This window comes from Myotis lucifugus, unplaced genomic scaffold (assembly GCF_000147115.1).
Source record: "Myotis lucifugus unplaced genomic scaffold, Myoluc2.0 scaffold_9, whole genome shotgun sequence".
NCBI lineage: Eukaryota > Metazoa > Chordata > Mammalia > Chiroptera > Vespertilionidae > Myotis > Myotis lucifugus.
Window position 1 is genome coordinate 1,305,978 of NW_005871057.1, and position 15,071 is coordinate 1,321,048.

General features: G+C 42.5%; 1 protein-coding gene across 1 annotated transcript in view; it reads right to left on the minus strand.

Moving 5' to 3' along the window:
- The window catches only part of E2F7 (E2F transcription factor 7), a 35,900-nt gene extending 34,626 nt beyond the window's left edge, over positions 1–1,274 (minus strand). The window contains exons 1-2 of the mRNA XM_006084039.3: positions 1,233–1,274; positions 463–555 (exon numbers count right to left, since the gene is read on the minus strand). Of these exons, the coding sequence (XP_006084101.1) occupies positions 463–555 (93 nt within the window). The 5' untranslated portion in view covers positions 1,233–1,274. The remainder of the gene's footprint in view (positions 1–462; positions 556–1,232) is intronic.
- Positions 1,275–15,071: the final 13,797 nt, after the last annotated feature.

A 15,071-nucleotide genomic window follows, 5' to 3' on the forward strand; every position in this document is an offset into this window, starting at 1 on the left:
GGGTGTGTTGGTAGCTCAGTCACTTCTCTCCCTATATGGGTGAAGGGAACTGCCTCTAGAGCTGATTAATGCATGGGCATGAAGAACATTCACAGTACTTTAATAATCCAGCATTTATAGCAGAGTCTTTCTTCCCGGGTACTCAGGTTTAACATTCCTGCACAGCATTAGCTAATTCCAATGTTGACAACTACAAGTATTACAAACTTTTGATTGAAGGGGTCAGCATATCTTTGATTAATATAAATTGGTTCCAACACTACATCTAACCTAGCCTCTTTCCCCTGCACAATGACTGAGAAACTCAATTACTAATGGTTTGGGTGACTCCATTAAAAAAGTACATTTCTACAATGTTCACCATATTCATTGGATTTACAAGACAAATACAAGTGGCATATTGAAACACTTAATTGAATTAGACATCACTATCCCAAATATGTTAGACCTTGGTGCACTTACCTTTTGTGCATTTTCCCCATCTTCGGTGGCAAAATCTAGTCTGGGCTGCCTGGGGTTGATCAGGTCTTTTAGTGTTAAACAATTCACTTCCATCTGTAATGCACAATTACATTAGAAACGATCTTACAATTAGATGCTTTCTCCTCCAACAAAAATATCTATTTATTATTTGCTCGACGTGGACATGAACTTCCCCTTCCCAAACTCATCCTGGGAATTTCCAGGAGCGTAGCCACCCCCAACTCTCTAAAACGCACACGAACGAATACAAACACCCATTAGTAACTGAAAACTTGGGAAGAAAAAGTCGACAAAAGTAGTAATTGTTTACGGAAAGCCACAGAGCAAAGTAAAGTTACAAGTCAGGAAGGTGTAGGGCAAATCTGTCAGAAAGTACGGGGTCTCCTCAGGTCAGTTAATTTTGGCGCAAAGAACTGGGAGGAATTCGGCTTTAAAGAGGTTTGAACGGGGAATGGGGGGGGAGAGGAAACCTGATCGCTAGACCAAATCCATTCTGCGCTTGGCGCACCCCTTTCCAGGCTCCCAAACAGACCCCAGGGATAAACTCTTCCAACGTGACCCCCAAATAGCGAGGAAAGGCAAATGCCCGGTACTGCCCGGCTGGCGGAGGGGCTAGACAGGACAGCCCACGCGGGCCCGGGCCCGCGGCACACGTTCCTCTATGCCCCGCCAGCCGAGGGGAGGGGTGGCAGGCTGGCAGCCGAGGCGCGAGGTTCCCTCTCCCCCCGATTCCCGCCAGCCCCACTTACTACTCCCGCTTTGCGGAGGAGGTTTCCAGCCTCTACGGCCTCACGCCCGCGTGGGATCAGCGGGGCGATGCGATCAGCAGCCGGGTGGCCACATCCGGCGGGGAAGGCGAAACGCGCAGACCCCGGCTCGAACGCCCTTGGCTGGCGGGGCCTCCGCGGCGTCCGGACAGCGCCAGCGTCCCGCCTCGCGGACCGCGACTGCAGCCCCGGGTCCGGGTCCCCGCTAAAACACCTCCTCTGGCGCCTTGAGACCGAATTTGAGAACCCACCAATCAGCGGCGGCCGGGGGAGCGGCCCCCGGGCCAATCTAGCTGCCGCACGGCGGGGCTCGCCGCCCCCTCGAGCCTTGGCGGCTCCGGGGCGCGCGTTTTTTCCCGCACCCCGCCCCAATGGTTTGGGCCGGGACCCCCCTCTCCCTTTCCGGGCCCCTGGGGAACCTGGGCTGTCGGGAACCGAGTCCCGCCGAGGGCCCGGGGCCGCGCGGCCGCGGGAAAGCCCAGGTGGGGGCGGGCGGGCGGGGCGGCGGGAGGGCGGGGCTCTTTTGTTGGGGACGGGAGACCCGCTCGGGTCCTCCCGGCTGGCGGCGCGGGGAGAGCGCGGGCACCGCGGGCGGAGGGGGAGGCAGATGGAGGTGGGAAAGCGATACGCACGCTGGATGCGGCGCCTCCTCCCCCAGCACCTGCGCCGGAGCGAAGCCGCCCGGGCTTGTTGGGCAAACTTGCTAACCCTGAAGCTGGGTGACTGACGTGTGAGCCATGGTTACTGCGCCCCTGCGAGCAGATGGCACGCCGGTTAGCCTTGGAAACCGGACTGCAAGCCCAGCCAGCTGTTTTTTCCTCTGTTTTTTTTTTTTTTTCCCTTCTTCTTTTCTTTTCTTGCAAGTCCGGAAAAGTTTCTTGGTGGTGTTCCCATTTCAGAACGTCGCCAATAATCAGAGGGGGAAAAGGCTTTATTAAATAAATCTTTGCAATAAGGACTAGTGTTCTGGGAAATAGTCGAGAACACTTCCTCCACATTACCGATTTGTATTAAATATTTCACTCCTTTCAACTTTAGTGTCTTATTCAAAATATGAATATTGATCGAGACAGTCTTGTGTGTGTGCACATGTGCCTTCTAATAGACGTTATTGTTTAGATGTACAGAAAAATTGAGAAGATAGGATAGAGTTTCACCAATTTATTAACATTTTATGTTGTGGAGTACTTTAGTTAAAAGTAACGAACCGATATTGATATATTATTATTAACTAAAGTCATTACCTTATTAAGATTTAATTGTTACCTAGCGTCCTTCCCCCTTCCCCTCCCCGCAAGATATACCACATCACATTTAGCCTTCCTGTCTCCTTAGGCTCCTCTTGGCTGTGACAATTTGTCATACGGTCATTTTTGATGACCTTGAGAATCTTGAAGAGTGCCGGTAAGTCATTCAGTAGGGTGTCCCGCTGTTGGGATTTGAGACAGCCTTCGGTAAGGCGTGTCTACAGACATTTCCTTACAAACCATATACTTTATAGCAGGGATATCTTTCTCCTTTTTATCCTTTCTGTACCAGGTACTCCACTTTCCATCCCTCAACTTCCCAGTATATATATATATTTCTAAATGAATTGTCTGTAGAATTCAGAATGCTCAGCCTAGTTCACTTTGTACTCTGTTTAGATTGCTAAAAATCACTGCGAAGTCATGTGTTAAAAAGACAAATAAGTATGGAAACCTTAAACATAAAGAAAACAAAAATTTGACATTTTATATTAGAGGTGATATTTTGAACTGAAATCTGTCTTGTAGGTAGAAGCATAAGGAGAGAAGTGTAAAGAATAAAGCTGCAATTTATTAAATTTTGCACTTACATGGAAATAAAATTTAGATGAGGAAATGTGTTGTTGTTTTTCCAACCCGTATTAATTTACTGTGGCTGCTATAACAAATTACCACAAACTGGTTGGTTTAGAACAACAGAGATTTATTCTCTTACAGTTCTGGAGGCCAGAAGTCCAAAACCAAGCCCCACACTCCTGGGGTGTTAGAGGAGAATCTGTTCTTTACCTCTTTCAGCTTCTGGTACCTGTAAGCAATTCTTTCTTTCTTTATTTTTATTGATTGATCTGAGGGAGGGAGAGAGAGAGAGAGAGAGAGAGAGAGAGAGAGAGACACATTGATTTTGTTGTTCTACTTATTTATGCATTCATTGGTTGATTCTTGTATGTGCCCTGACCAGGAACCAAACCCTCAACCTTGGTATATGGGGACAACGATTCTCTAACCAATTGAGCTACCTGACCAGGGTCTGTAAGTAAATTATTATTATTTCTTTGTAATCCTCACTCAAGGATATTTTTCCCATTGATTTTCAAAGAGAGTGAAAGGGAGGAGAGGAGGGAGTGAGAGAGAGGGAAACATCGATGTGAGAGAGACACGCATCACATTGATTGCCTTCCGCATGTGACCTGACTAGGCTAGGGAATGGAACCGGCAATCCAGGTATGTGCAGGAATCAAACCCATCAAACCAGGCATTCTTTGGTCCACAGCTGATGCTCTAATCACTGAGCACATCAGCCAGGGCTGTAAGGAATTCTTGACTTATGGCTGCCTCACGCAGATCTCTGAGCTCTCTGCATCAGTGGTCACATTGCCTCCTCCCCTTCTGTCTGTTAAATCTCTTCTGTGTCTCTTATAAGGACACTATTATTGAATTTAGGTTCTACCTATATAATACAGGATAATTTTATCTCATATTCCTTAATTACATTTGCAAAGATCCTTTTTCCAAATAAGGTGACATTCACAGGTTCCAGGGATTAGGATGTGGATATACCTTTTTTGGACCACCATGTAGCCTTCTAGACACATATTAAAATGATTAAAAATGTATTCATTTTTCTGATATTTCAAAATAATAGTGGTTGTTTCTTTGAGGTCAGTTTTGTTACAGACCTTTTCCTAGAATTTTCAGAGTATTTTTTTTTTCTATTTCAATTCAGACGTAGCCACTATTCAAAACAAGAAAAATTCAACATGTAGCCTCAGGCACCTTATAATGCCATTGATTGTTTAAAGTAAGATTGATCTTAGATTGGGAGGAAAATTGGAAAATAAATGTTTTATGGGCAAATTCAGAGACATTACTCCAGCACTCTTATTTATATTGACGTTTTCAAGTCCTGGAATTTGTAAATAATCCATCAATGTCTCAGTTATTTAACAGACACAGGTGGTGGCTGGGAACTTGGGTGGGGCATCAGTTTCTGCATGTGTTTCTCCGTGTGGCCTGATCTTCCTTACAGCATGGTGGCTCAGGGCTCCAAGAGTGTCCAGCCCCTGAGGGGAAATTACATTGCCGTTTGCGATGAAGCTTCAGAACTAAGGTAGCATCAGTTCTGCTGTATTTTTATGGATGAAGCAGTCAAAGATCCACCCATATTTACGAAGAAACAAGGAGAGGACATACATCCTACCTCTCAGTGGGAGAAGTGTTGAAGAATTTGGGGCTGATTTTAAAACCGCCATACCACGTTTCATGCTAATTTAAGTATATTTCAGTTCTACCTCAACAATCTGCTTGAAAGGTCGTTAACTTGGGCACAGCATAGTATTATATATATGGCAGCAGTCCTCATGGCCCTGTATTGTGCTAGTGCCCTAGTTCTGAGTCCTGTCTAGACTTTAGAATCACCTGGGAAGATTTTTTAAAATACCAATATCTGCACCCTACACCAGCCGTGGGCAAACTATGGCCCGTGGGCCGGATCCGGCCTGTTTGAAATGAATAAAACTAAAAAAAAAAAGACCGTACCCTTTTATGTAATGATGTTTACTTTGAATTTATATTAGTTCACACAAACACTCCATCCATGCTTTTGTTCCAGCCCTCTGGTCCAGTTTAAGAACCCATTGTGGCCCTCGAGTCAAAAAGTTTGCCCACCCCTGCCCTATACCCATAGATTTCGAGTTTACTTGATCTGGAATTGGATTTGGGTTTGAAGCATTTTTTCAATATGTAGTGTCTTGTTCATTAGCATCATGCCTATTGTATGCCTATTCATCAATTCCTTTGGATGCTTCTGACTCAGTGGTTTTAGAATGGGATTCTCAAGTCCTGTTGATGAGAACAGGAAGAATTGGGCAGGTGTGCTACCTTCTGGAGTAGATGTAGAGGTTTCAGAGGGCTGAGTCTTGCTGATCTGTGGCCATGTCACTGGTTTTGGAAGGAGGTGAGGTTGTCCATGAGAAATATGATGAGCAGGCATGTGATGGGGGTATAACGGAAGAATGAGCAACAAAGGCTGTGCTCAGGAGAATATGTATCCACGATGTCTGCATTCCTCTGTGCAAAAGGCTTCCTCCACAGCTTCTCAAACTTGCAAATAGCCTGTTACCCGTCCTGGGTTCCAAATCCCAAGATTTACCTTATTTTACAGAAAGAATTGCACTGTAGTGAAATATAATTCACGTCAGACAGTCCGAGTTGTCCAGTTAATGGATAAGCTTCCTCCAATATTTTCTTCCACTACTGCAAGCACAGTGATCTTGATGTATCATCTGCTCACAAAAGTGCAACCACAGGAGAGAATTAGAAACTGAGTTTTCACCACGTGGGTAACAGAGGGACCTTGGCTTCACATCCTGGCAATTCTCAAGTCTCCTGGAGTGGATCAGTTTAGCAGTTCTTTTTAACCTGAGGGCTGTCATTTAAAATGGACTTTGTTTTCAGCCATTCATGAGTCTGGGAATATGACACATTTGCCTCTCCAACTGCTAGTAAGTTCAGAGAAGGTAATTTTTTTCTTTTCAAGAACTTTAAAAAAATTTTGTTTCTATATTATTTTTTATTGAATTTATTGGGGTGACATTGGCTAATAAAATTATGTAGGTTTCAGGTGTACAGTTCTATGATACATCATCTGTAAATTATGTATTCACCATCCAAAGTCTAGTCTCCATCCATTACCATTTATCCCCCCTTTACCCTCTTCTACCTGTCCCCACCCCCCTTTCCTCTGGTAATCACCATACTGTTGTCTCTGTCTATGAGGCTTTTTTTTTTGTTTGTTTTTTTAGAAAGCAGAAAATTTATTCTTGACTGATCCCACGTAATGTCAGATGGAGAATAAGTCCATGATTATTTCCTGCTCATGGCCTTAGCAGCAACAACAACAGATTAATTCCAAAGGGCAGTCATGGCTCCCATTTCAAATCACATCCAGATGTCCAGCAGTTCAAAGGGAGGTGCTTAAGCTGTGATTCCATGTCCCACAGGGAACAGAGGGAATTCATTCTTTATCTTTACAGACACATTTTCATTTTTAGCACTATGGAGCAAGGTCATTTTCCTTAGGGAGCCTGCCATTAGCATTCTCACGAAAAGAAAGCATAGCGAATTTGGTGTGCATGTGTGTTCTTGTGTGTGCATATTGGAGATGAGAATACAGAAGGGGACTGTGTTGTAATAAACATTCCAGACCACAACAGATAGGATGGATTTTGAGCTGGGTTGGGTACTTCTTGGAACAATGGGATAATGTATCAAGGGGTACCCCTTTACATGGTGCCGTTTATATGCTGCAGGTTTGGGCCTGGTTTTTTGGAGGGACCACAGTGGTTGGGACAGTAAAAATGAGGATTGACCACTGTCCTGAAACAGATTCTGGAGAAAATGGGGACAAGTTTCTCCTTAATCTTCTAACCCAGAAGGGAAGGAATTAACTTGAGGAGAAGGGAGACATAGTTCTAGACTAAGCGTGGCTATGAACTTGCTGGAATAACAGGTTTGGCTCACCTAGGCTTCAGCTTTCTCTTACGGCTGGTAGTAGGCTGATTGCAAGACCTCTGAAGAACCTGTCAATTCTGTCATTCTAAATGTTCACTGGATACTGAAGATATCCTCTTAAAAATGTTTGCTTCTGACTCCTAGTCACTCAGTGTGGATATGTAAGAATATAGCTGACTTTTTCACTTGAAAATGAAATTGCTTTTTAAACTCCATATTTGGTGAAACTAAACACATCTGTATTCATTATAATACATATGTACATGCATGTATGCACATACACACATACATAAATAATGAGAATGATTAAAAAATATCAGGCCAAAAACTAACCTCTGTCACCTTCATTTTTCTAAGCTTTCTAAATGCCTGAATGTAACTTTTTATATCTACCTAGTAGTATTATTTTAATAGCATTTATTCATGATAACTAGAGGCCCGGTGCACAAAATTTCGTGCACTTGGCGGGGGGGGGGGGTGGGGTCCCTCAGCCCAGCCTGTGCCCTCTAGCAGTCTGGGAGCCCTCAGGGAATGTCCAACTGATGGCTTAAGCCTGCTCCCTATGGGAAGCGGGCCTAAGCCAGCAGTCATACATCCTTAGTGCTGCCGTAGAAGCGGGAGAGGCTCCCGCTACCACCGCTGCACTCGCCAGCTGTGAGCCCAGCTTCTGGCTGAGCAGCGCTCCCCCTGTGGGAGCACACTGACCATCAGGGGGCAGCTTCTGCATTGAGTGTCTGCCCCCTGGTGGTCAGTGTGTGTTATAGTGATCGGTCATTCCGCCATTTCGTCATTCTGGTCAATTTGCATATTAGCCTTTTATTATATCGGATACTTTGTATTATCATTAAATGAAAATATTTTCATTGTGCAGTGGAAAGAGGAGTTTGGGGTTAGGGGCTCAGGGACTAAAAACTTAAGTTACCTTGCCTATGCAGAGCCTCCCACCTTGGGAAAGCTAGAGAAATGGAGTATTGAGCCCAGATGGAGATATATTAGCCAGATATTGACTAAACAATCAGGAAAATGTTCATGTACAAAGATTAAGGTATTGTCTACAAGAAGTCCCTGTTAAAATGCACATGGTTCCTGGAAAGAGTAATCATTTAACCAATATCACCCATGTAACATTAAGACATCTTTCCTTAGACCATACCTGGGGGTGAAAATGGACTTAACCTTTAAGTATAAAGCATTGCTTCTCTGTAATATCTTCTGTAGCATACTGGACTTCCTAGTCTTGTTCAAAGACATCTCTGCCTCTCCAGTGAATTCCAGGCGATCCCAGCCACACATACTGTCAAACAAGTCCTTCCAATTTTCCCGGACAATCAAGGCCTCCATTGCCATATGCTAGTTTCTTTTTGTTCTTACCAGTGATGCATGGCATCAGGTATCTCCATGTAGTATGGCTACATCCTGTCAACAAAGCTGTTGGCACTCCAAAGGTCAGGGTTGCTCTGAGATGCCACTGTGCCCTCCCTCAAAAGTGCCAGCTACCGCTGCTACCATCAAGTAAAGCCAGACTGGATCTTGGCTGCCTCTAGGACTGGTGTTTCTGCTGCTAATAGTTCTGCAAGGTGCTGCTGCCACAGAGTATGGGAGATGGCCTTGGCCCCCTCTTGTGCTCCTCCCACCACCCAACAAAGTCATATCAGGCCAGTGCCTCTCTGTGCTGAAATGGGAGCCAGAGAACATTCTCATTCAGTTGGTGGTTATTTTTCATTTCTTATCCCTTTTCCTAAGCATTCGGTCATGGGCCTGAACTGGGGGCCAAATCTGGGGAGCAGACACTATGTTATACTCATAATTCCTCCCCTCTCCCGGTGGCTGAGACATTGTAATTGGACCAAATTTTAGTCCCTTTGGATGAATTTCCCATGATGCTACTCTACTCCTTAAGATGGTCACTTCTTGGGCATTCACTAATGGCCTCAGTACACTCAGATGAGTTTATTAGTGTGGCTGTAGAGAATGGGACATTAAAGCCACAAGGCCTGGGAAGAGAGAACTCAGGGCAGGCTTAGTTGAGTGGGGCAGATGTGAGAGCAATCAGATAGTTGTTCCTCCAGTAGGAAGGCTTGAATGGGGGTCACAGTACATTTCTAATGGGGTAGGAAGAGGGAGTGTATCCTGTTAAAAGAAGAAAGATTCAGAAAGGAGTGTGGAAAAATGGAGGCTTATGTGAAAACTTGGAGTATTGCTTGGGATTCCTGGATTATTATTCTTGTCAAAGATTGAATAGATATGAATGAAATCTACAGTGAATAAAATATTTAGATAGAACATACCTATCACTTCCAAGATGGTAGAACATAGACTTGTTTTGTTCTTATATTCAGCCATACACATATATAAAGAATGATACCATCTAGCACAGAGACCCACAAGGCCTTACAAATTAGACCATATTCTTTTTAAAAAAATATATGTTATTGATTTCAGAGAGGTAGGGAGAGGGAGAGAGAGATAGAAACATCAATGATGAGAGAGTATCATTGATCGGCTGCCTCCTGCACGCCCCCTACTGAGGATCGAGCCCACAACCTGGGCATGTGCCCTGACAGGGAATCAAACCATGACCTCCTGGTTCATAGGTTGATGCTCAACCCCTGAGCCACCCTGGCCGGGTAGAACGTATTCTTTTGGTCAACATTTTATTGACATGTGTTAAGTTTTCTTTTTCACATATTCTTTTGGTCTACATTTTGTTGGCATACTTTAAGTTTTCATTTTCTCGTCTTCAGATGTCTGTTGTAAAAGTTCCATCAAAAATGTTTTGGCCAAAGGAGTGCCAAAAATTATGTTTAAGGTTATTTTAAAAAATTGTAGGTTCTTATCCATGAGAGCATAGCTTCCTTTATTTTATCTTATACTTTATGTAGTTTAAGGAAGTAAAGTATGAATATCTTCCTTTTCTCTTTTTCTTTCTTTTTTTTCTTTTCTTTTTTTTTTCAAAATATCTAATATTTTGTTGCATTTATTTCTTTTCTCTCAGGCCTACAACTATTTGGTAAACTGGTCTAATATCGTGTGTGTGTGTGTGTGTGTGTGTGTGTTGAATTCCTCTTTCTTTTTTTAGCTGATGCAGTTAAATTAAATTCTACCTTATCCTTTTGACTCCTTCTTCCTGTGTTTGATACCCAGTTTTACTGGATTTCTTATTACTTGATTACTGGTATGTTCCCATGCAGCCACTTCTGCTATTTTCTTAAGCTTGCTAAAATTTACTCTGGAAAGTTGTATTTTAGTTTTGCTAATTTCTTCACTTGTCTCATGGTTGTTAAGTATTTTATTGATGTTTGCAATTACAGTGGCATAATGCTAGAGCATCTGCTTAGGGTAATTTGCATTTGCACATTTCTTAAACTTTTTGTAATCTTGTGATTTTATTTAATAATTAAAATTTTCAAAAAGAATCCACTTTAGTCAGTATCAACATAAACCAAGCAAAGTTGTTAGTTGAAGAACAGTACAGTTATGTAAATGATTTACCCTTTTACAGTGACTCTGCTAAAGGAGTAAAAAAATTACAAACTCAGCTGAAACATATGATAAAGAGAGGAAAGCAGACAGTATTGTCAGGGGGGATAGCCCATGTTTTAACGATAGGGCTAAAATTAATCTCTTGCTTTTGTAAGAGATGAATTAAAATTTTCCCAATAGTAAGAAAATAATTTCACTCTCATTATTTTCTAATGATTCTCTTGTTAAACATGCAATTAGAAATTAAGAGAAAGAAACCTCTATATAGTCTGTGAAGGCCAGCTTCACCAAATTTCACAACTATAAAACTGACATCTTGATAGTTTTCCTATTAAAAATGGTAGACTAATTTTTGTGTTTTTTTGTTTTGTTTTGTTTTGTTTTGTTTTTGCGCAATCAAAGTTGGCTGTTTGAAAGAACACAGTGCAACCTTGTCTCTCAGGCCAATGGCAATCTCATGGTTGATATTAAAGATGGCATTGAGGATGAATATATTTTAGTAGCATTAAACCTCAATGTTAAGTTTTTATGGGCTGAGTAAGTCAGAAAGTGTTCATAAGACTTTAGGTTAGTTTCATTCATTTTTTTACACATTAATTATTAATACCTGTAATGAAAGAATAATACTATTATGCATTGGCAGAGTCCTTTTCACTACAGAGGACACCAAGCTCTTTAGGAGCCAATTTCTGCTCTCAATGCACATATAGATCCCTGACTTGAGCCAGCCAGAGCATGAATATTATATATGCCTGCATTTCAGACAAGGAGCTATGGCACTACCTTAACGGTATGTCCAGACTCCAAACACTGCTCACCACCTCTACCACAACCTCCCGATTCCCAGCCACTTTCACTTCTTCTGTGGATTGTTTAAATAATGTCAAAATTGGTCTTTCTTTTTGTTGACCCTCTGTAATTTGTTCCTAAGTATCAGCTACAGTGAGCCAAATTATGTCACATCATGTGCTCCTTCTTCTCCCAATATCCAGTGTCTTCCCAATTCAGAGTAAAAGCCAAAGTCCTTACAGTGTTCTACAAGGTGTTCAGATCCCGCCTCTTTTTGCAGCTGTGATCGTATCACCTTCAACTTTCCCACTCATTTGCTTCAGCCATGCTAGGCTCCCTGCTTATCTTTAGACACACTTATTCTCCTGCCAGAGAGTCATTCATTTACTCTTCCCTCTGCCTAGAATGCTTTTTGTCCAGAGAGCGGCATAGCTGTCTCCTTCATTTCTTCCAGGAGCATATTAATTAGGGTAATGTTAGCTTCCACAGCAAAGAAGCCTTAAATTTTCAGTACCTTAACCAAACAGAAATTTATCTCTGCTCATGTAACAGTTTGATAAGGGTGCTCCTGGATGGCAGGTGGCTTTCCTGTGTGTGGCAACGTTGGGCCCAGGCTCCTTCCATTTTTGGCTCTGCGATCTCTTTAGACAGGCCTCTGAGTCCTCTGCTTCTGGCTAATGGAAGGAGAAACAGACTGGACGCATGGTGTACATCACTTCTATTCACATTCTCTTGAGAAAACAGCTAGTCACATGGCCACCTGGATTCAAGGGGGCTATGGTCATAATCACTGGCTCTGGAGCACATACATCCCAGCAAGAATCTAACTTTGGACAGGGAGTAAGAATTCATGGGACAACTAGCCATTTCTGACACAGAGTACCCTCTGGCCACCAAAGTTCCATCCAGGTGCCACATCCAGGATGAAGTCTACATACTCCGAGTAATGGGTTCCTTTGTTTTAGAGAGGTAAGAATTCAAACACAAGCTGACTGCTCACTTCCCTCCCAAAAATACTCATAAAAAGTATGGACCAAGAACAGGATACCACAGTAGAAACTTTTATTTGGAAAAGTGTAGACTGGGAGATCCATGCAGTGACTGGTCCACAGCAGTGAGGGATCCAATGGGCAGGCATTAGGAAGGCTCAGTTCTGGAGGTGGGGCAGATTCCTTTGTTAGACTGTGGTCCTGCTCAGTGGACAGAAGGTGCTTGTTCACTATTTTCTGTGGTCCTTGGCTCTGCCCTCTGGGATGTACTTTGTCCATTAATCCTTCCTGGCAATACCTGATATCAGCAGTGAAGAATATGACTTCCTTGGAGCTTGCGCAGCTTTCACAGCTTGCTTCCTACTGGTGAATATTTGAGGCCCCTGGGAAGATATTTTACAGTCACAGGCGTTTTAAGGCCCAGATCACTATTCTTTGGGAACATTATTCCCTTGATTTCTAGTTAGTTCCACATGCCAGTAACCATATCAAAAGTTCTTTCCTATAATTGATTTTTAAGTTGACTCTATTTCTTTCCCTTCTTGCCCTTATATGTCTCTCTCTTACTTTGATGGGTCTAACTTGAGGGCCCTTCAAACAGTAGGGTTGGTGGGGAGAGGCTAACTGACCATGATCTGTGTTTCAGCCTTGCACATCTTTGCTCTTAACCAGAACAATTTAATGGGTGCATTTGCTCAGAGCATTTCAGGTCTGATCTCCTACTGCTAGCTGCCCAGAAGTAGTCAGCTTCCAAACCTGCAAACCCTGATTTCTAGATTCTCCTTGTCATCTTTTATTTCTGCTTGCAAACCAGCTGGTTCTTTCCTGAACACATTTCTTTATCATCTTTGTTCAGTGCAGAGAGGAGCATTCTGTAACTTTTATGAACTGAATTGTGTCACCCAAAATTCATATGTGGAAACCCTAACCCTCAGTGTGGCTATATTTGGAAATAGGCCCTCTAAGGAGGTAATTAAGGTTAAGTAAGGTAATAATGGTGGGACCCGGATCCAGTAGGACTGGTGTCCTTATAAAAAGAGGAAGAGATACCCACAGTACATAAGTACAGAGAAAAGGCCACGTGAGGACACAGCAAAAGCTCTCTGAAAGGCAAGGAGAAGCGGTCTCACCAGAAACCAACCCTGTTGGCTCCTTGATCTTGGACTTCCAGCCTCTAGAACTGTGAGAAAATAATTTGCTGTTGTATAAGCCACCCAGTCTGTGGCATTTTGTTATGACAGCCCTAGTAAACTAATATAGCATCTATAGACATTCTGGATCTTTTGAACTAGTTACTCTGATGCCACAGGATCACTAGGTTCTCGTTCTGTCTTACAGGCATGCGTGCGCAGCTTTACCATTACATATCACAGGTCTCTGATTTGCAGCTTCTAATGTCTTTTTGTGCTACTTGTTACCTGATTGCTAAGACAGTGCTGTACATGGCAGTTTTTTTTGTTTTTAATACAGTATTTCCAGGAATCAGTTTCTGTAACAAATGGACCCCCATTTTGGAAGATTGACACAAAAATTTTTATTTTTCTCTCATATAATAATAACATATGGGTGTGCCTGTTTAATGGGTGGCTGCCCTCAGTATGGAGATTCAGGGACCCACCCTTTTTTATCTTGTGGCTCTACCATATTCTAGACCTGTGCTGTCCAATGGTGCCTCATGTGGCTTCTGAATTAAAGTGGGTAATGGAACTTGAAACTGTGCTGTAAGTGTAAAATGTATGCTGGATTTTGAAGAAAAAAAAGAGTATAAAGTATCTAATATTTTTTCTATTGAATACATGTTGAAATAATTTTTGGAAATATTGGGTTCAAAATTGCATTTATTAAAATGAAGTTCACCCATTATCTTTTACTTATATTAATAATTTACATTTATATTAATAATAATACTATACTTATATTAATAGTATTATACTTAATTTTATTATAATCATGTGGCTACCTGAAAATTTATTTATTAATTTTTACATTTATTTATCTTTATTTGTTGAAAGTATAGCAGATGTCCCCCATTTCCCCCTATTGGTCTGCTTCACCTTGTTTCCGCCCCACCCCAGGCCTTCACTGCACTATTGCCTGTCCATGGATTATGCATATATTGCATATAAGTTCTTTGGTTATTCTCCGCTTTGCCCCCCAACCCCCCTTCCCTCTGAGATCCGTCAGTTTGTGTCATGCTTCTATGCCCCTGGGCCTGTTTCGTTCATCGGTTTATTTTGTTTATTAAAATAGCACACATGGCTTCCATTACAATTCTCTTGGACAGCACTGCTTTAGTTGGCAGAAAAGGAAAGAGACAGTGGAGAAGCCATATCAGATTCATGAAAACCCTGGCTCAGAAGTAAGATAACGCACATCTCCACTGGTGACAAGTAGTTATGTGGCTGTGTCTACACACAAGAGGAGCTGGGAGATGTAGTCCTGGCTCAGAGGTCACTTAGCAACAATTCTGCTCTAAGAAGGGGACCCATGAATGTTTGTGGACAGCTAGCTCTCTGTGACACCAGGTCTTTGCTCAAACATCACCTCCTTGGTGGAGTCTTCCCTGCCACTGCAACCACCACGGCATTCCCTGCAACCACCCCTGCATTCCCTTTCTTTCTTCCCTGCTTTGTTTTTTTCTGGAACACTTCCTCCATTTGGTAGATCATGTGTTTTATTTATTTGTTCATTTTCTTTCTTTCTCACTGTATGTAAACTCCTTGAAGGAATTTTTTCACTGTAGTCCAATATGTGTAACATAACATCATTTTAACCATTTTTACATGTACAGCTCATTGGCATTA